The 21,550-nt window shown below is 34.1% G+C and overlaps 3 protein-coding genes and 1 long non-coding RNA gene across 7 annotated transcripts in view; 1 reads left to right on the top strand and 3 right to left on the bottom strand.

The window, feature by feature from the left end:
- The first annotated feature begins 333 nt into the window (after nucleotides 1–333).
- On the top strand, nucleotides 334–3,298 carry LOC108211153 (uncharacterized). Of its 4 annotated transcripts, none has more exons than XR_001804988.2 (4): nucleotides 341–642; nucleotides 1,121–1,293; nucleotides 2,572–2,704; nucleotides 2,975–3,298. It is a non-coding gene; the product is annotated as an uncharacterized LOC108211153 (long non-coding RNA). The 4 variants fall into 4 exon arrangements; XR_001804989.2 differs by having other exon boundaries at nucleotides 342–642; nucleotides 1,154–1,293; XR_010289771.1 differs by having other exon boundaries at nucleotides 334–642; nucleotides 1,154–2,704.
- A 5,635-nt stretch (nucleotides 3,299–8,933) lies between these two features.
- Nucleotides 8,934–9,586, bottom strand: LOC108211677 (calcium-binding protein CML24). The gene has a single exon (XM_017383340.2). It carries the CDS (start codon nucleotides 9,571–9,573, stop codon nucleotides 9,052–9,054), a length of 522 nt encoding a protein of 173 aa, XP_017238829.1. The 5' UTR covers nucleotides 9,574–9,586; the 3' UTR covers nucleotides 8,934–9,051.
- Nucleotides 9,587–12,850: 3,264 nt separating this feature from the next.
- Nucleotides 12,851–14,656, bottom strand: LOC108212501 (replication protein A 70 kDa DNA-binding subunit B). The gene is made up of 6 exons (XM_017384223.2): nucleotides 14,570–14,656; nucleotides 14,326–14,450; nucleotides 13,962–14,185; nucleotides 13,723–13,880; nucleotides 13,431–13,551; nucleotides 12,851–13,315 (listed from the first exon to the last, which is right to left on the bottom strand). The coding sequence occupies exons 1-6, from the start codon at nucleotides 14,650–14,652 to the stop codon at nucleotides 13,106–13,108; spliced, it is 921 nt and encodes a 306-aa protein (XP_017239712.2). The 5' UTR covers nucleotides 14,653–14,656; the 3' UTR covers nucleotides 12,851–13,105.
- A 4,289-nt stretch (nucleotides 14,657–18,945) lies between these two features.
- Nucleotides 18,946–21,550, bottom strand: part of LOC108213985 (pentatricopeptide repeat-containing protein At1g77360, mitochondrial-like) — a 28,790-nt gene continuing 26,185 nt past the window's right edge. The window contains exons 10-11 of the mRNA XM_064088900.1: nucleotides 20,052–20,110; nucleotides 18,946–19,819 (exon numbers count right to left, since the gene is read on the bottom strand). The gene's annotated coding sequence lies outside the window, so the exon portion shown is untranslated. The remainder of the gene's footprint in view (nucleotides 19,820–20,051; nucleotides 20,111–21,550) is intronic.

Raw genomic sequence — 21,550 nt, 5'->3', positions numbered from 1 at the left:
GTCATTTTATATAAATTATATATTTCAAAAATGTGTATACCGCTAATAAATGAAAATATAAAGTTTATAATTCGGAAAAAGAAATATATTCTTACAAAACTAATAAACATAGTTATAATTTCAAAAGAATCCAAAAATAAATTATTTATCACAATAAAATATTATATCGTGGAATTATAATTTATACAATAATATATATAAATTGTGTATATAGAAGAAATACCAAAAAAAGTAAAAAAAATTAGACCATTATATTACATATTCCACATAAAAATTAATTATGTCTCAGGGCCAAAATAAACCGGTCCAATACCGATAACATCAGGTCCTCTGTTGTACACACGTTTATAAACCGGAGTTGTACGTATGTAGAGCTCCTGAGAAATCTGACAGCAAAACGAGAGAGCAAACCCTAGAAAATCAAGAGATCTGCGATGGTGAAGTCGGTGGTGTACATATCGTCGGGCTTCTATCTCATTTGATCTCCAATGTTCAATTTGGAGATCCTCCCTGAAGATCTAATCTCCTCTGTTCGATTTGGGTTCTTTTCAAGATATAATCTGGACTGTTGAAATCGATTTGCGAATCAGAAGTGTTAAATCTCTGCTCATCTCTTCTCGTACGGTTAATTTAAAATTAAAGGTATGACGATCAATATTCGAGTTGTAATTCTTTGCCGATTGAATCGTGTTTAATCTGACTTATGTTAATCTTCTTTATTAACTTAGGTCTCTGGCTTGTCATACTGTACAAAAATTATGCATACTAAGCGGAAAAAGTAGTGTAGAATAGCCGGTGAATTTCTTCTATTAGCTGGGCTTGAATTTAATGTCTTGAATTTTTTGAGATTAGTCTACTTGGTTAACCACATTAAGGGAGATAGCAGCTTATATACTAGATTAGACCCAACTGCATGACCCTTTCACTTCTTCTAAATTAAAAGTACTGAAAATTTTGAAAGTTTTGGAAATTCAACTTTTTTTTACACATTTTATGCATATATTTTAACAGGCGCGGATAGCTTTTCTTTTTAAAAATCGTGTAACAATAAGTTGTATATTTATAAATATAAGTCCATATATTGACTATGATATATTGATATTTTTCTCTTAAATGCTAGAATAAAAGAATTCTGCACTTTTTATAAATTCAGTGTCACGACAAGTGGTTGGAATATCCGTGTGGTGCTCTTCATATGACCATGTTAATGGATTCCAAGTGTGGAAAGGGTAAATACAGTCCTTCAGCATCTGCAAGGAACAAACATGAGGTTCCGTTCATTTACTAGACGAGGTTCCATTCATTTACTAGACCCCTCTTATTGTTGATTAAGCCTTTTTCTACTCATTGCATTATGTTTTTGCAGGGTCTCGATGATAAGTGTTTTCTTAGTTTATCAGGGTCCCTAAGTTAATTAATCGACATATTTTAGTTCTGTACTTGCATATATATTTACTTGTGGTTATGGCAGAACTGTTGTTGCGTCCATTTTGTGACCCCTGCACAAACAATTTTTCAGGGGAGCCAAGATAAGCAATTGCTATTTTATTATTTTCTAGACTAATTTATATGAATTAAAGATCAAATTCAATGTGAGGAGGCAATTATAATTATTCCTGATAATAAAGATTTATATAGATTATGTACATGTATCATTGTTATATTATTCCATCGCCTTTGCTAGATATAAAAGTTTGAAACAAGTTGAACCATGTTACTTATATCAACTTATATGTTGCAGAAGTGAGTGATAGCGTGACAAATCGATGGTCTGTAACTCTATGTTTTATGTTGGCAGTTGACACTAAAAAAATAAACTAAAAATATTTATACTTCCCATCTTGCAATCAAAAAGATTTGAATTTAATGTTTAAAAGTCCAATCTGAGAACTACTACCAGCCCTCTAGTTTTCATGGTTCTTATGTGTTGTCTGTTCCGTATCACAGTTTTAGAAAATGTAGAAAATAATATATATTGTAATTTGCATTCTACTTGGTGTTCGGCAGCAACTACAACTCGCAGGTTCTCCTTACCTGTTTGTTTACGTAACTAATACACAAGAAAATACCACAATCAATGATTAAGTTGGAAATCACTGTTGTTTTCTATCCCCGGCGGCCGGCACAGTGATTATTTCTTGTTTTTCGACTTTAAAAAATTTAGGTTTTATTTGTCTTAAAATTATATGTTCTGGTACTATAAATTGTTTATCACGGGTATGAATTAATATCTTGTTTTTCTTGCCCATGCCATTCTTGCGTGGTGCCAGATGAAGCCTGAGGGTATAAAGTAGGAATCACAGAGGATACAAAGTTGGATATTGCTAAACACCTTAACCTCTTAAGTATTAAATATTCTGGTATTGTTGGAGGATTTCGAGTTCAGGAAACCCCTGTTTTATTCTCATAAATGTTGTTTCTTGCTGAAGCCTAGTTGTAGCAATTTCGTCCATACTATTAACCTCTGGCCTTTGCCGTCTTGTACATGACCTTTGCATTATACATCCACAAGCTTTTATCATATTCATAACATGCATTTCACTTGGTCTAACTTCAGATCATATATTGCAGGTTGTTGCGCTATTGTGCAGTTAGTATATGATTTTGAGAAACTATACATCATGTTAAACGTAAACAAGACGTGAAAGTTGAGGCTGCTGATAGGCCTAGATTGTAGAATGAGAAGGAAGCTCTTGAGTCAGAGGTTTGCTTTTATTCTACTTCCTAAGCATATAATTGTTATGTGGTCTTCATATTATTAGTTTTGCATTTTTTTAGTAGATAAGTGGTGAGTTTGCATTCAAGTTGTAGAACTAAGTGAAGATCACCTGGCTATTATTTTTCTTTATTAGTAACTGTAATATAAAAATAATAGACAATGAAAATATCTCTAATTGTGTAATAAATTTTAAGGTTACACTTGAAAAAATATATCCTACATTTGTACCTGAACTATGGCAACGTCAATCTGCAGATATCAGACACTATCGAGGAGGCGGCCACATGTTATACAGCAGAGAAACCCTTTTCTGTCAAACTTTTAAGCCCTGCAAAGAGACGACATTGACGCCCATCTCGGATCATCACAAAAGAGGTCTTTGCCTGAAACAAAAAAATGGAGAGTCAGAGGACAAGCTTCAAAGTCTTTCAAGGTGGACATATAATCAGCAGAGCCAATCATAGTTTTTTTCCTTTCATTGTAATGCTTCTTTTTTATAAAAAGAAATAATGCCATCATCATCAACATTTATATATGTATACAAGTACAACCTTATTAGTTAAATGACTCATTTATACATTGGATATGACTCATTTATACATTTAATTTACATAGTATGTGATCAATGTCTTTTAAGATGTATTGTCTACGTAAGAGAGCAAATTGAGGTTAATAAACAAAAAAATTAAAAATTAAAAAAAAACTTTATGCGTCGGCATTTTTGTTAACCGACGCTGTAGGTCTATATCTATAGCGTCGGCATTTCTGGTAGCAACGCTTATTCTTATATCTATAGCGTCGGCATTTTAAGTAACCGATGCTTATGCCTACATCTATAGCGTCGGCGTTTCAGGTAACCGACGCTTATGCCTATACCTATAGTGTCGGCATTTTAGATAACCGACACTTATGACTGTTTTAAGCGTCGCCTAAATAACCGACGCAACAGGTCCATACCTTTAGTGTCGCCTGCATATACTACGCCACTTGACCGACGCTAAAAGTATATTTTGACCGACGCTATAGACCTTTTTTGTACTAGTGTTTGCCTAGTTTAGCCACTAACAAGTATGAACTTATAAAATCTCTGTTATGGAAACAATTTGAATGCTCGTACAAGTTACTTAAATAAATCTGGATGTGATCAAGCAAAGAAACAACAAAGAAATCTAGGTTCTAGGCAATTTGTTGTTTTTAGGATATTTTTCGACCATTATTGTCTAATTTACTATTTTCAAGTATAAAATTTTAAACTCTCTATTTTGGAATCAATTTTAATCCTTGTACATACTCCTTAAATACATCCAGAAGTGATCAAGTCAAACAATAACAAAAAGAAGTGAGTTCTAGAGAAATTTTCATTTTTAGTGTTCTTTTTGACCATTTTTGTTTAGTTTAGCTACTTACAAGTACTAATCTTATAAATTTCTGTGCTTCCTCCGATTTAATTGCTAGTACATGTTGCTTATCAATATATAAATATGATCATGTCAAGAAACCAGAAAAAAAATCAAAGTTCTAGCCGATTTGGGTTTTTCTTATATGTTTTTTAAGCTTTAACGCCTAAAATTGCCACTTAGGGTCTGTTTGGGAGTGCTGTTAAAAATTGTTGTGCTGTCAGAAAAAGTGCTGGTAAAATAAGTGTTGTTGTAGAAATCAGATAACTGTTTGGTAATTTTTTGATATTACTTATTTTGAGTTATAATATTAAAAAATAATAATGTTTTTGGTGAGGTTTTATAATGAAATCTATAACAGCATTCTGCAAAAGCTGAAAAGCAGCTTTTTCCAAAAGTATGGGAGGACCTGCTTTTTCTAACAGCAGCTTTTCAGCTAAAAGCTGCTGTTCAGAAAAGCTGCTTTTCGATTTACCAAACAATTTTTCAACTGCTTTTCAGCAAAAAGCTGTTGTTGCTGTCTGCAACAGCAACACCAAACAGTACCTTATAAGGACAAATTTTAAATTTTCTATTTTTAACTCATCAGGTATTAGGTGCATGCTTTATTTTGTAATTAACAGGATATAGTGATATTGTTGCATGTATAGGATCGCTATACAAAGATATGCGCGGACAAAAACATTGATCCTACAAAGACTAGTTTGGAGTTGTGGGTAAAAGCAGTTGGGGGTGTACAGAAGAACCGAATTCTTGGGTATCCATGACTTCGAGCTTGTGACATTATAGGTCTAAATTTATTTGTCAACTGGATTACATCATATTTTCTATAGAGTTGTGCATGTTTAATACATATATTGAGTTATACCTTTATATAGGTACCACGCGTAATACACGAAGGGTTGGTGAGGGAGGCAGCGGTCGGTCTACCATGGAACGCCTTTGTGATGATCTTTTTATGCGTGGTGTGGATAGGACTGTTGCACGTGCCTGTGAGCATCTAGAGGAGTTCGAGCTCAGTCCTGAAGATGTTCGTTTGCTAGCACAAGACCTATTAGACAGTGATAGACAATTACCTCAGGATCACCCTCTCACTGAGCAGACTCAGCGTGACCTGATTCATGTCATTATTGAAGTGTTCAATGACCTGTACAAGAGAAATGGGCCAAATAACAAGGTACAATCTGTGTGACTTATTATTTACGTGTGTACATATTATGCTAGCGGTATAGTTGCAAAAAAGACTTTGACACATGCATGTTCTTAGAGTACTGAATTTTTGTATTTTCCACTTATGCACTTATATGTAGGGAAAAGCTATAGTAGATGATGCAGATAATGATGCTGGTGATGATCGTGGTGACCCTGATCCTGATGATGCTAGTGGCGGTGCTTCTCGTACACGAGGTGGTCCAGTGATTCGTGGCTAGTTAGAGTTATATCGAGTTTGCGAACTTTTGGCCAACTGTTGTATGTTGTTTGTTGTTGTTTGTTGATGTTGTTGAACTTTTATGTTGGATTCTGAATTTGATACCTAGTTGGCTATGTATTCTTCGCTTGTGTATCCTAACTTCTAAGGATAATTTAGTACTAATAGTATGCTATCTTAGACTTCTATATTGTGTTGTCCTCATTATTTATATTTTGGATGAGTTTGGGTTGTTTAGAGGAAGCCGAATCAGGCTGGGAGAAGCTATTTTCTAGTTCTCCTGGAATGTTTGTCCCCAGCACTTTTGACGAATGCCAAAAACTCGGTCAAAAGCTTTTTTCACCTTTTTTGCTATTAAAATTTCTTTTGAAACAAAAATATAACCATTTGATGAAAAATCAGTCACAAGTATTTATTTTAATTTGTTTTTATTATATAGTAAAATATAAATATATATATATATATATAATTAAATATTCAACTTTTGACAAATTATCCGTCACAACTATATTTTAAAATTTAATAGCATCTAAAAAAAATTATAATATAATAATGCCCTTTTGACGAAAGTTCCATCAGAAGTATCTTTTTTAATTTATTTTACATTTAATCTAATAAAAATGAAATATAATAAAATAATCAATTTTTGACGGATATTTTGTCACAACTTTCACTTTGACTTTAATTTTATATGGTGATAGACTTATTAAAATAATAAACATTTGACGGACTATCCGTCAAAAGTAAAAAGATTATTTGTTTATTAAGATTGAGACCCACAATTGAACTTTCGACAATATATTGAACTTGCGACAAAAATATAAATTTTAGACGAGGTTATAATGGACGGATGAATTCCGTCAAAAATACTCATTTTTGACAGATTCTGGGCTTAAAATCCGTCAAAAAAATCAAGATTTGTTGTAGTGGTGGTTTGAAGTTGGGGAACAACTTGGCTAGTTGTTCCAACTACTAGGGAGTAAATAGCAGGTTCTGGGATGTAGGATGTGTAGGTTTTTTGACAACATTAACGACAGTCATCTTAAGTTAGATTGTAGGAGGTTTTTATTGAAGAAGACCATTTATTTGAAAATCGAGTTAAAATATTGATTTGAAAAATTAGAGTGAGGAGTTGAGTTAAGAGAGTGCCACTTTGGGTAGCCAACAATGTTCTAGCATCTATCAACATAGTGGCTTGTCTTATCACAAATAGTGCACACAAAGACTAATTTATTAGATTGATTTCGTCCAAACATAGTCATAAGGTCCATGATGGAGTACTATTTAACACAAATCTATGTGCTTCTTCTTGTTCAAGTACAGAACAGGCTGTTTCCATAGTGAGAAGTGGCACGAGCATAAGCAGCTGATTTCTTTGATTTGAGAAAATGTCATTCAAACCATTCAAGAATTAAAACGGGCAAGATTCTTTCCTTTTGAACATTGATGGATGTTGATATTTTGACAACATTAGGTAAAGGATTAGAGAGAGACCACATGAAAGGTGCTCATAGCATCCAACTCATCCCAAACAGATTTTATGAAGGTATAATACTTAGTAACAAAAATATTATTTTATTTCAAAACAAAAAGATATTTGCACAACTTATATTTTTCGAGACACATTTGTCAGGACAAATCGTTTTCGAGGTTAATCTACATATCTTTAGCACTAGACATGTACATAAAAAACTGACGAATGGTGGGAGAAACATTACCAGTATTCCAAGCTATCACCATATTATTTGCAGTTTACTACATTTCTGTTTTTGTCTCATCGTCAGTCGAAAGAGTCACGGTGTCATTGGTTGAACCAACCTTTCATTTTGAAGACAAATTTATCTTCATTGAGCATTTCTAGTCTCTATAATCAAAACTATCCTTGCAGTTTATCCATTTGTATCGAGGTGGCATTATCATAAGGGTGAAAAAAATGGGTTTGCCATGTCTGAAAGTGTGACTCTATTTACAGCCATTAGAAGAAATGAAGATTTGAGAAAATGGAGTTGATAGAAGAGACTAAGTTAGATCCGAGAAAAGGAGGAAGGTAAAGAGATAGACACAATGTCAGTTTTAGAGTAACCTGACTCCGATACCAAGTTGACAAGTATACTAGAATCGACTTACTCAATTGAATGATTGATTAACAACACACAAGACAAAATATGGAAACAAGTTTTTTAATAGAGAGCTAAGAGATACATTATACTTGTCATCCATATCATGTTAAATAATGAACACCTTATACATGCTTGCTGATTTACTGCATGACAAAAGAGAATAACGACTCTAAATAGTGAACACGTTATACATGCTTGATTTACTGCATGGCAAAAGAGAATAACAACTCCAGTGATCCTGATCATTCACCCTTGACTAATTCGGTGATATTACTACAAGACAAAGGGTAAAAATACTGGTAAAATGTCTTAACATAAATTGTAATAAAAAAAAAGTGAGACGGAGACTCTTTATTTAATTACTATTCCTTCATTGAATGTTAAATTCAAATTCAAATTTATTTTTAAATTTAGAAAAGAAGTTAAAGAGGTGTATTTAATTGGATTTTAATGGATTATTTTTAGTGTGTAAATTTTAATGTAATGTATCTGATTTCGATTTTATGCGGATTTATGATAAAATGTCAGAGTGTTGATATAGATTTTTAGGATTTAAGCACAATGGTTTAAAATATCTTAGATTTTGGTGGGATTTCAATAAACTTAAAATACACCGCACATTCCCCGAAAGCTCATCATTTTATCAAGTCTAAAAATCCATGAGCATTTGAATATATGCCATCAGATTTTAATAAATTTTAAACAGTCTCGATTGAATACCGTCGGATTTTTAAACATAATTTAATATCTTGATTGTATATCACCATATTTGTATCATAATAAGAAATTCCAATTAAATATCCTAATATTCTGATAATTAATTTTTTAAAATCCGTTGAACACTCTTGAATTTCGAAAAAATCCTTTAAAACTCTAATTTAATATACACGTCATATTTCACAAAACTCTGGATTCGACACCATTTGAGATGAGATTGACCAGTAGAACGGGCAGAACGCTAACCAAGTTGGTATATTCTAGACTTTGCGTAGCGGTTCGTGCGTAGAAGAGAAAACGCGTTGACGTGCAATTCCAACAAAACTCGCAAAAATCACACAACTCAGCGTATGTGTTATATATATCTGACCAAACAATATCATATTTATTTGAAATCTTTTAACTTGCAGAAATGGGAAGCAGACGCCGTGTATAGCTAATACCTTGTAACCCACAAGGAGTAAACCACTTCTCTTGTGCATACACCTTTTAATTAATGAACATCAGGTAATCTTAAACATGATCAGCAAATTAATTTGGACAATTAGCAATAAGATGGAAAATTACTTAGCTAGATCATAGTTGATGGTAAAGTATATACAACTTAACCGTCACATAGGAGTTAACCTAACTAACTAAGATTAGAAAGAAACTACACATCTACCTAATCTAGGCTTTATTCATCATCTTCTTAAACTCCTCAAAATTAACATTACCATCACCATCCACATCAACTGAACTAACCATTTTCTTACAATCCTTCAACGAGCACTTCTCTCCCAACCTCTTCAACACCGCGTGCAACTCGCTCACCGAGATCAGCCCGTTCTTGTCAAGATCGTACAAGTCAAACGCGTCACGAAGATCTTTGAGATTCGCCGCGTCATCCGAACCACCGAGGTGAAAATCAGAGAACTCCTTGAGATCAATCACCCCGTCACCATCGGTGTCGATTTCGGACATTATGCGTTGAAGCTCGTCGTGAGGCGCGTTGGTGCCGAGAGCTCGGAGAATAGATCCGAGCTCGGTTAAGTCAATCTTGCCGTCACCGTTAGTGTCGAACTTGTTAAAGACTTTCTTAACTTCTTCCATGTCACCTGCAACGACACCGTTGATTTTTGACATTACTTGATATCTAAGGTTAGGTGTATAGAGGGAATTTTTGTAGGAATTATTACAAGTCTTCTGCATGAAAGGGTAGAGGTGGATTGAGATATTTATAGATGGATAGTATATTCGGTGAGTGGTGATGGCAGTTAGGTTTACGCGTTTCAACGCGTTAAAGTAAGGTTTTAGTTATCTGTCACGCGGAGCCCTGACTTGCTGTAGCAGAAAGAATTAATTACTCCTGTAGTTTTAAAGTACAGGTTCAGATTCTCACGCAATACGTTACTCTCTCCGTCCCAAAATACATCTCACTTTGACTTTTTGAATGTAATTTGAAGTGCAAATAAAACATACTTTTATATATTATTTTTCAAATTTTCTTTTTTTGAATAAAAATATAACATCCATATTTTTATTGAGAAAAAGAAAATTTGAAAAATAATATATAGATATATGTTTTATTTGCACCTCAAATTACGTGAAAAAAGTCAAAGTGACATGTTGTATACCTGGGAGACGGGAACGCGGAACGGATTTTAATGCTCCTGTAAAGTATGATTTTATAACTTATTTTTAAAATTTTCTTTTCTGAATAAAAGTTTAAATGTTATACTTTTATTCAGAAAAAAAAAATTTAAAAATAAGTTCTAGAACTATATTTTACAAGAATATTGAAGTGCGTGTCGAACAGTGAAAAAAAATGTATAGAATTAAATAGGACAGAGGGCGTAACGGTTAGGTACGCATAGGCCTGTCAATGGAGCGAAAATCCGATCCGACCCGATCCGATCCGAGGTCATTTTAGCGGATATGGATTTGGTAAAAAAAAATCCGATCCGAAATTCGATCCGATTAAAAAAATCCGATAACAAATGGACCGGATATGGATTTAGTGTGATCCGATCCGTTTATAACCCGATCCGGTTAATATATATTTAATATATATATTATATTATATATTATATAATAATATATTTTATTCTCGATAAATATTTACAAATTACAACATACATTACAAATTGATTATTTGAATATGAAACCAACTACAAATTCACAGGCCCAGTCTCTGCATCTAGTATGTTTGGTGACCTGGGTCTTGGAATATAAAATTGTTTTGAAAACTCACAGATCTTTTTAAATTTTATTTATAAACAATTTAGTTTGTAATTTGTTTTGAGACTTGAGATGTAATGTTTGACTTTGTAATTTAAATTTTAACATTGTTATTTATTGGTTTTATTTGTATTTTAGGTAATGTTAAAGTCTTATAAAAAATATATATAAGTAGTAAGTAAATGGATCGGATATCCGATCCGAGATCCGTGATCCGAATGGATATGGATATGGATCGGCTTAAAAAAAATCCGGTCCCGATCCGATCCGAATCCGAATCCGCTAAATTAAATGGATATGGATATGGATTTAGATCGATCCGATCCAAACCCGATCCATTGACAGGCCTAGGTACGCACATAATGTTCCTTTTAAACAAATGCACTTTTATCCTCGTATCAATGTATGAATGTGTTTGGAAGTTAGCAATTTGAGGTAAAATAAGAAGTTTCGGATTGTTTAAGAGATTTGACCATTTCAATCCGTCAATGTTAGTATTTGATAGTTAGGAGATTGAAATAAAAATTTGTGCTTAAGAAACTAATTTTCAAAAAAAAATTTTGAGGAGGTTTTGAGTTAGATGTTTTGATGTGTCATAAAAAGTTAATCAACAGTTATTTACCAAATAATTTTATAAAAAATCGTTAATTCAATCCGATAGTCAAAACATTTATTCCAGTCAGCTAGTCAAAACATCTGATTCAATCCTTTAACAATAGCCGCTAACCCTTAATTCTCAAACAGGACCACGATGGACTCAAGCAATTTACTTGCCGGAGACATAAAATTCATATAACAATCTAGCTTACAAGAAATTCTAAATATAATTGTAATAATATGATCGCTTTTAAATGAAAAAAAATAACTATCAGCTGGAATATGTTTTATATTTTAATATTAATTACTAATAAGGGTAAGTTCCGATTTTATGAACAAGACACTAAAATTAGATATTTATATGTTTAATTCTCAAATTAGTACATGCAGCTGATAGTACTCCCTCCGTCCCCCTCAATTGTTTATATTGGAGGGGGACACGGAGACCAAGACAATGTATGAAAAATTAGTGAAGTTAGATAAAAAGTGGGTAAAGTGGTGGGACCCATCAATATTTAATAATAGATTTGAGATAGTAGAGGAAATTAGTGGGTGTAATAGTAGTTTTTATTGTTAAATAGGTATGAGATAGTGGGAGAAGATAGTGGGTGTAATGATGGAAAAACTTACTATTTATGGTAACGTAAAGAAATGAGAGGGACATCCCAAAATAGTAACTGTAAAGAAATGAGAGGACAGAGGGAGTAGTATATAAGACTCGAATCACAGCAAATATTATAATATTATATTATATATGTGTTGACTGTTTTGAAATTTGAGGGGTTATCCTGGTCTAAACTATAAAATGCACCCCTACCTCCAGTCCTCCACCATGGATCTTTTCCTTAACTGAAAAGACAAGTGTAGTAGAGCACTAAAGGAGTGGGCGAGAAGCGGTGGAAGGACGGGATGAAAAGCCAATGAATATGAATAAGGATAAAGACCACTGCCATTTTCACAAAATGCGTGTGTGGTTTCAGTTAAATCAAATCCCAACTACATAAACAAAATGGACAAGTGGTTTCCGTCTACATTGACACTTCGACAATGATTGCTCTTCAATTTTGTAGGGATCTAAGCTACTCCGAGAAATTTAACTGCCTTGGTCTCCCGTCAGATGGTTCAGTAAACTTTTACAAACATTATTTAAACAAAAATATGACATTTACAAGATTTACTTGCAAACATAATTTAAACTAATTTGCAGAACTATATAATCACTTTAGCTTGATATATGTGTCAAAAATTAACCGCGCGGGTAGTCACATTTAAAATGGAGGGAGTATATAATTAGAAGTTAAAATTTCATTGTCGTGAGCCCGTATTCAATGTAAATAGTATTAATTGTGAACCCGAATCCAGTGTAAATAGTATTAACCGTCATCTCTACATCCAACTCACCTACTCAATAATAACTAGCTTTCCAACCCGTGCAAAGCACGGGGAGCTTTGGATAGATCTTTTATATCCAATTTTATTATTTTTTTTATCTGTAATGTTTTCGTAGATTTGCTCTGGCTAAGGTCCCGAGATATATAATTTCTTCGTCTTTTCTTTTAATGATATGTTAGTAAAATACAATCGCTATCGATATTAAAGTGATGTTTACGATAACAAAATATGTTATTAGTAACTACTCTATTTTTGGGTTACAATAAAGGAATATTAGTCTTGAATGTAATATATAAATAAATGGACATGTAGTTTAACTTCTATTTTCGCTGCAAAGATATTAAAAGCTTGAAGTAGTTTTGATTTAGTAAACTGCTGTTGGATGAGATAGACATATGAGTTGAATATTATTGTAAATATTAATCAATTGTTCAAGAACATTATTGAGCGGTAAAGCATGCTATTTATTGTGGGAAGCTTAGAGGAAGCATGCCATCTTGTTCTTGCATTCATCTCAAGCTAGCTTCTTTTTCTTTCTCGGGGAATCCATTAAGGTTTCAGGTGGATTTGAGGTGCTAGGCGGCTGGTCTGTTACTTCAGAGAGTCGTGCAACAGTGTATCCCTCGCGTCCGTCAAGATTGAATATTGTGACTTTGACCTCGAACACGCATTTCTTTCCCTTCACATTCTTCACGAGTACAGGGATATCGGAAGTGATCTTATCCTGTATTAATTTAATGTAGGAAAAATTGCGTTTTAGCGGTGTCAAAATTTCTCTGATTATGGTTGGACGGCAGGATATATAATTGATAATTTATAAGCATGGAGGAAGCATGAACCTGTCCAATTTCAGCAATGATTGTCTGAATCGGAGCACCAATCAGTCTTTGTGCCTCCTTGTTGAACAATGTGAAAGTAGTCTTGGCGGTGTCATCTTTAACGTGGATAGTGATCTTATAGCTGTAAAATGTAATATTGTGTTAAACCTGATGAGACACGCCTAAAATAAGCCTAGTTCTTTAATATATTTTTTGGTAGGGGATAGATGACTGATGAGATTAATTTTTGCCAAGGATTTCATTGGTCATTCACCAATGATCTTAATTTCCACAAGTATAGAAGTAGGTGTACCGCTGAACGTAATCTCCAGTTTCCTTTGTGCATCCATCGCAGTACAAATTTCCATGCTCGAAGCGAATTTTACGTGGGCATGTGGGGCAAGAATTGTAGTACCATCCGTCATATTTTGAGATATCGACAATGGTCGCCTCACACACGAACCGCATGACCTGTGGTGCACGTTGTGTGGCGACAAAGCTTGTTATATATAAATTATAAATATACTGTGTTTGCTAAGCATTTTATCTAACCTTTTTATCATCTGGAAGCTGCGCATCAAGGATAGTTTGGATAGTTGCATCAGCAATAATGTTGTCTTCTGTCGAGACAAATCTCTTTTTCGTAGGAGGTGGTAGACTCGTTGAACTATGACCAGTTATCGCTTGTATATTTCCCATGAGCTCCTTTAGGGGGTCATAATCAAGGTTGAAATAACATTTTGTTGGGTCTCCGCTTGACAGTATGATGCTATTTCCTGATAATAGTAATTAAGCCACTAAGCGTATCCACTTGTCCTTTATACTCATTTGTGTGTAGGTAATCTTATGGTATTTTTTATTTTTTTTTGGCCTTGCTTGGAAACTGCATTTGTAAAATTTTTTGAATAGTGTTTACCTGAGTATTGTTTTGCGAGGAGGCCTGTGATGATAACAAACACCGCGGCGTCTTGAAGAGGAGCCATGCTTTCCATAAAGTGAGTTGCCTTTTCCTCCCATAATGAGATAACCATGTCATGGTTCCTGGGCAGATTTTACTTACACGTGAGTTTTTTTTCAATATGTTACGAAATATTTGTTTCGGCCAGTATACTAATATATAAGTCGTATATTGTAGTGTGTGTATAGAAGTCCGCGCTGACCTGTCATCCACCAAGAGGACATCAAGCTTTTTGGATCCCTTTGATGTTGTCTCCAAAGAACTGACATCTTTTACCATACCCATGATATCTGTGAAACAAATATGTTGGATCAATTATTCTTTTTGGGGCTAAAACTGTTAGTTTGCGAATTGCTGACCTATGAAATTGGTTGTGTCCCATAGTAGAGTTCGTGCCACTTCAAAGCTTGTGAGATCAAATTTGTACTTTGGAATGAGACCATTGTCCTCCATTGGCTCCACCTTTGTTTTGTGGTAAAAGCTCAGTGAAATATCTTTCTTGACCGGTCGGAATTTCTTCTGGGCCGGCATGATCTTGAAATCAGTTATTTTGTATACATCACCTTCTTTGATGCGTGGGAAGTAGTCTTGTTTTTGATTGTTCCAGATGGCAACCATAATTGAGGATGCCTAACAACATTTGCAAACATGATCACCTTAGTTTTTATTGTATGTTAATACTAATGCCTAATTTATAATAGTTTGTATGTACTCGATCACAATTAATACCATCACTCCATATTAATTGATGCATATTTTTTATTGGCGGTATGCTAATTTGAATATAACATAAATTTGTTGTGGTTTTTTTTGGATTTTTTTTGGTATATTGTATTGATTTGCTAATTATTCCTAGTGATTGAATGAATTGATCCTTTATGCATCGCTTAGAATTTTACATCACAATAAAAATATTCCCAATGATATATATCAGTTAGCATAAATGAAATTATTTTTTGGTAATCATCTTAAGTCTAAACTGAACCTGGAAAAACAGTTTATCTGATTTTAAGTGTAAAGCAGGTGCATAGAAACAAAGGGAAGAAAGTGAGTTGTCAAGCTTTTCACATAGTGAATGTTAATAAAACTATGTAGTTTCATTTTACTAAGGGATTACTCCAATGGAAACACTTACAACTAAAAGGATGCTTAAAAATCAGCAGGCTAGGACTTGGTAGTAATATTACTTTAAAGTTAACTGCAAATTATATTTTGAAATTGTCAAAAGTATTTTTCTCATCTGCTTGTTATATACTAATTTATGGCTTAATATTGAGTTACCAATTTTATTTGTTAAGGCTAGCTAAAACACTCAATTGACTCGTAAGTTGAAACTGAGAATTCTGTAATACTCTCTGACTAAGTTGTTATAAGTTTGTAATTTGATTTCATATATATCAGTATTACCCTTATAAAATGTAACTTCTATGACTTTTTTGCATTATTTTTTGTTTTTCATGTTGTACTTGATTGATTATAGTATCCAAACAGATATCAACATAAATGCAAAAAGAGTGAAAAGGAAGAAGTTCTGCTTACAAGGGAGTAAAACAGCATTAGCAAAAAAATTGGTTTCTAAAATAAGCAAAATGGGCAGTATAGAGGGAGATACAAAAGCATTTCTCGTAATATCAAATCAATCAGTTAAATTTCCCCATCACTTGTAGCAGAATCAGATTCATAGAAACCAATGTTTAGAGAAATCAATGTTTTATTTAATAAAAAAAATTTAGAGAATGAAATTGAAAATTAAAAATTTTATGTTTATTTTCATTCTTTTTATTTATAGACAAATAATTACCTAATCTAATAGATTAGTTTATTATGTCTATTTGCATTTTAAATTCTTTTGTGTTGTATCTTTACTTTTTTTATTTATAATAATTACTCTTTTATTAAATGTTTTCATAATGTTTTTTACATATTATATTTTTCCATATGTACTATAAATTTCATTCTTTTCGATGAAATATAGATAGATCTCAAATAAATTCATATATAAATTTTGTTTAAAAATATTAGAATTACTGATTATTTAATAACATTATTTATCATATTTTAAGTGATCTTTTTTAATTTTATAAAAAAATAATATTTTTATTATTTATTGACTTTTATAATATGTATATATATATTTTATTATTTAGGGTCTAATTCATATTTTAGCACAGGGCCCCAAAATTCTCCCAGACGGCCCTGCATACAAATATTGTGCAAAGTAGATGCCCCTATACTGAAACAAAAGCCTTTTTTAAATGTACAGGAAATCATCTATAACCATCAGGGTACATTGATTTCAACAAGTGTACTTGCATTTTTGCAGTGGGAAAAAAGATCTCTGATTTCCTCCTATGCACCAATCCTAACATAGTGCAAAAGACTTCTCATCAGTGCACTCTTTATTTTTTTGATGTATGGCTATTTCAATAACACTCACAGAAGAGGATCTTCACACATGAGGACATGCTCTGCTACCCTATATTAGTTAGTTTCAGACGCTGCCATATTACTTTTCTGTCCAGTCCCAGGCTAACTGCTAACGGCAGAGAATCAACTCACATCCCAACGTTATGAAAACGGATATTTTGAATGGGAAAAAAAGGTGTTTATTGCAGCTGAACCTGCCAAGGACATATACTTATTCATAGCACAGCGACAAGTTAATAGAGTCCTCCATAGGTTTTGCTCCAAGTGAATAAGTTGTCAATGCCCAAAACGAACCCCAAGTCATGTCGGACTTATGACGGCAAAATGAGGCCTGGATAGACTTGCAGATCAACCCTCCCACTTTTTAATTTAGGTGCATCGACTTGCATTTCATTTACGGTTAAGCGATGAAGTGGCCAGATGCATATATGCATCCTTGGTTACAATTCTGGAACCAACTATGCCTTTATGAATATTTCATTCTGTTATGCAACTCCTTTGGAGATATGGTCTATTGCATTTGGTTCCAGAACAATGCAATCCTGTTTGGCATTGCACTGGACTTTCTCTAACTCTCAACACTCTTTCCTTCGCTATGTATCCGGTGTATGCGTGGGAGTTGTTCGATAATCTCACAGCTAGAAGCATAACGAAAGACCAAATTGATATGTTTTAATTAGTTACTTTCCCAGCATTACCCCTGTAGTATGGTTCTTTTCTACTTGACAAATGATCATCGACCTTTTTAATTGTTACAAGATATGGGGAGATCATCTCAGCATATGTAACTCCGAATAAATTATGGTGTTTGAAACAAATTTTGTATGCACAAGCATCCTGGTGAGTTTGTAGGTTTGTACAGGTACTCTGGCCTAATGTACAGTGCAAAATATCAAATTCTACAAACGTAGTTAAATACCTAGAGAGTTTACAGAGGGTGACATCTCAGCACATTGTTATTGAGTAAGTCTAGCCCTTAACTGGTTTGATACTTTAGTGGCCTCGGTAGCATGGCATGGACGCAAATACGACATAGTATTGGCTTTTAATTCATAATATGTGGCGACTTGCGAGACAGCCGTGCAGACAAAATGTTCTGGCTTGTTTCTGAATATATGGAAAAGCAACTATAAACAGTTGTAGCCAGCTCCACACACAAAAGACATATACCAGCACTAAGCTTTAAAACCAAATCTAACTGAACTTTAAAAAGGATGGACCTGAAATACAAAGTATTGATATTTGCTTAAATAAATTTTTACCTCCTCGTCAATGAAGACGACATCAGTGTGTAGCAGTGATCCGTTCTCTTTGTTGGTTGCCTCCCATATCCTAGTCGCTCGTACCAGAATGCTTACGCGTGCAGAGTGTGGATTAAGAGCTGATATCATCGTGTATGCTGGTGCCATATTGTGTATATGCTTATACAGAGCCAAGCAAGCCAAAGGTTGGTGAGTAGCGTCCGATGTATTTCATCCAACTTATAGGTGTTTTTTGTGTGACCTTCAAGCGAATGGTTAATGGTCTTAATGGTGATTTAAAATTGTGTGGTCTTCAAGCAAAGATAGGGAGAATGATTAATGCTGTTGATTGTGCTTTAATATGTTTTAAGACCGGTTTAATTGCATACGTTACAAAATCCTCCGGCGTAAACATTTTAAGCTTTCATTGAAATAGTCATTAATATATCGACCAATTTTTTGAAAAGCATGCCTATCACGAGTAGGCGCAAGATTTGTAAGTCAAAGTTCTAATTTACGTAAATTCTGAACTCTCTCTTATCTGTATATCATTACGATGTCCCAGGCCAAGGACAACACAGATCAATCAAATTCTGAGCAGGACTATTTTTTTAGCAGGACCCGTTAGGGAGTGCATCTTTATAAGTTTCACAAGCTATATATCTTTAATAATTTATTTATAAAACAATGTAATATTCTGATCATAATATAGAAATGACATGAATATAATGTTTTTTAAACAAATTTATTTTGAGCTTAATATGAATTTGAAATTAACATAATAAGATGAAGGTTTTTTTTTATAAGCGAATATCTCAGAATTACATATGGATTATAATTCCAAACATTGCATATATAATAATCTGGAATAAAAAAATATATGTAATGTATATTGTTTGCAACTGTAATATGCTAAACATTACTTGTATTAATGAATTTGAATATTTGGTTCGATTGCCCGATACAGCTATCGTGAATATACATGTCTGTTTAGAATGCCAAAGCTGGAGACCAATTTATGTTCAAATCCAATTCTTCACTCATCCATTAGATACAAACGTTTCTTTATTTCACCAACTAAAGAAAATGGAACTACATTTGAGGTGCAAAGCCGAAAGCGGCGACGAAATTGTGAAGGAAATTCAACTAAAACACACCACTTTTTTGCTCAGAAAAAAAAACACACCATATTTGATATTGCCATATATCCGGTTATTCAGCCAATGAAAAAAACACAAAAACAAAGAAAACATCCGGTTTGGCTGGATTCTCGCCTTGAAGAAATGAAAGCAGCATTGTTGAGCAGTGGCACAAATGGTGTCATTAAGATCGGCCTCCATTCTCAGTGTCTATGAGATCATTTAGGAAGCTTTTACCTTCTTCTAATTCTGCAGCACTCCCATTTAATCGCCACTGGAGCATAAGCAATTCACGGAGTCTGTCCTCCTCCAGATGTCCCTTGTAGGCGGTGAGATTATCCACCAAAGATTTGGTTTCTTGAGCCTGTGAGCTCAGAGAAGTGTTCCCTGCTTTTAAATCGGCAACATGTTTTCGGATTGTCTTATTATGTACCTGTAGTCCCATGTGTAGCTCATAGTTTTTTTTTGCCTCTGAATAAGAGTGCTCCGCCTCATTACGTTTCCAGTCCCGATCAAGCTTATATCTCTCTTCCAATGGCAAGCTTTGTGATAAGCTGTAGTGTATAGGGTCTACAAGACTCTCCGAAGAGTTCGCTGTTGAATACAGGTCTCCCTCGCTTTGAGTTGGTGTAGTCATACCTGCAACTGCGTAAAACCCAACTATTATATAATATATTTTACATATGTTGTAGACGATGGAATTTGTTGTGAATGATGTATTTGATCCTTTTTGCATGAGAGCTTAAATAGATGTCTGAGTGATGAAGGTGGATTGCATATCGTCTTTGATTTCCATCTTAATAGTCAGATTTCAGTTACAATTCTATATGGCTGAAATCTTTTTGGTTTAATGGCATTCAAGTACAATAAGCCATACCTCTCTGTCTTTGGAAGATTTTATGTGTTCCAGCAAGTGAACCGCATTTGACTCTGTACCTGCATTGATACTTAAACCAAAATACAGTACATTAACTTGTCTTTATTAAGGATCTGTTTAACATTACTTGCAAAACAACAGTGCGGAGTACCGTGGAAGCATTTGGATTTGTGTCGACAAAAAACTCGAGTCTTATACAGATTGTCAATATCGGTGTGATCGAATGAGTTAATGTCAATTCACTGGCTGTGGTAAAGGTGGCAGTTACAGGACAAATACTTGTCATATTATTCAAGTTAGTTATTGTGAATTTGTTAGCATGGTAAGAAAAGATCTTAATTGGATCATGTATCATTTGTGACAATATTACTCTTTCGCTGCATCAAGTGACTCCAACAGTAATCGACCCGGGACCATGTTAATAAATCCCGGATTGCGGGTTTTAGATACCAACAGGACTGGCAATTAAAATCACAAGATTGCAGCATCGAGAAACACATTACAGCCGCAATACCAAATCACAACAACCAGGATATAGCTACTCCATTTATAAGAAAAACTATGCTCTATTTGCTATTGCAGGACTGGGGAAACAAACGACATTGCCGCCTTGAAGATAATAGTTTTTACACAGAGGCTACCAAACTAAAGTAAGATGTACATTTGGTAATTTCTTTTCCTGGCAAGCTATAAAAGCAAATGAAGACAGGAAGAACAGTTGCTAAAGTCCGTAGCAGGAAGAAACAAATTATTTTTTGTCCAAACTTAACAGTGAAACACAAAACTTTTCATTGGTGCATGTTCCCGTCTTTGTAGAATATGGAATTATTCCCCAAAAAATGTTATATTAACATGATATTTTTTAATATTACATTTTTAATAAGTGTTAAATATTTCATATGAAGGACCTAATTATTTTCAACAAGGAAGGGGAGCCAAATTTACACACGACTAAATCAACAAATTTTGATAGATTGCAGAGAGAATAATTACCACATCGGCATCTTCTGGCAGAACAGGTGAGTCACAAAGAAGGAAGCGAAGCCGTCTTTTAGTGTTTCGAGTGAAAGAAGATAGTGATCTGCTAAGGATGTGCGGGCGAGCAGACGGCAAGCATTTGTTCCATAGCTCATCAGGATCAGCGCCCCTCGGGACCAACAATGGGTAGTAGAGGAATATTCACGTGCTGTCAATCGACGACGCCTTTTGGCCTGATCTTAGCCCTTGTCTTACCCTCCGTGGACGGACCTTGGCCCAAACCAACAGAACATTGAAGAGCTAAATCCTAATATAAGAGTAAATAGATGACGATGGGACTAAAATACATAATTAATAGATATATGTGGGGGCGGGAAAGAGAGAGCGCGACCTGAGGTTTGAGGCTGCTGACATCAACACGGCAGGTTCGGTCTCCCTCGGCGGCGGACTGATGGGGAGAATCTTACCTCCGGAGAATCTTCCTCATCATAGATTTATTATTAGAAATTAGATTTCGTTGA

The sequence above is a fragment of the Daucus carota genome, chromosome 3, assembly GCF_001625215.2.
Source record: "Daucus carota subsp. sativus chromosome 3, DH1 v3.0, whole genome shotgun sequence".
NCBI classification, from domain to species: Eukaryota; Viridiplantae; Streptophyta; class Magnoliopsida; order Apiales; family Apiaceae; genus Daucus; species Daucus carota.
This window is presented reverse-complemented; position numbering and strand designations above follow the sequence as displayed.

Bases quoted from the DNA above. Each gene is read 5' to 3' on its own strand.
- LOC108212501 (XM_017384223.2), bottom strand. From the start codon at position 14,652: ATGGGTATGGTAAAAGATGTCAGTTCTTTGGAGACAACATCAAAGGGA. The intron at 13,881-13,961 runs GTTAGATAAAAT...CGTGCACCACAG, and splicing joins AGCTTCCAGATGATAAAAAG to GTCATGCGGTTCGTGTGTGA. The intron at 13,552-13,722 runs GTACACCTACTT...TACATTTTACAG, and splicing joins ACTGGAGATTACGTTCAGCG to CTATAAGATCACTATCCACG.
- LOC108211677 (XM_017383340.2), bottom strand. From the start codon at position 9,573: ATGCAGAAGACTTGTAATAATTCCTACAAAAATTCCCTCTATACACCT.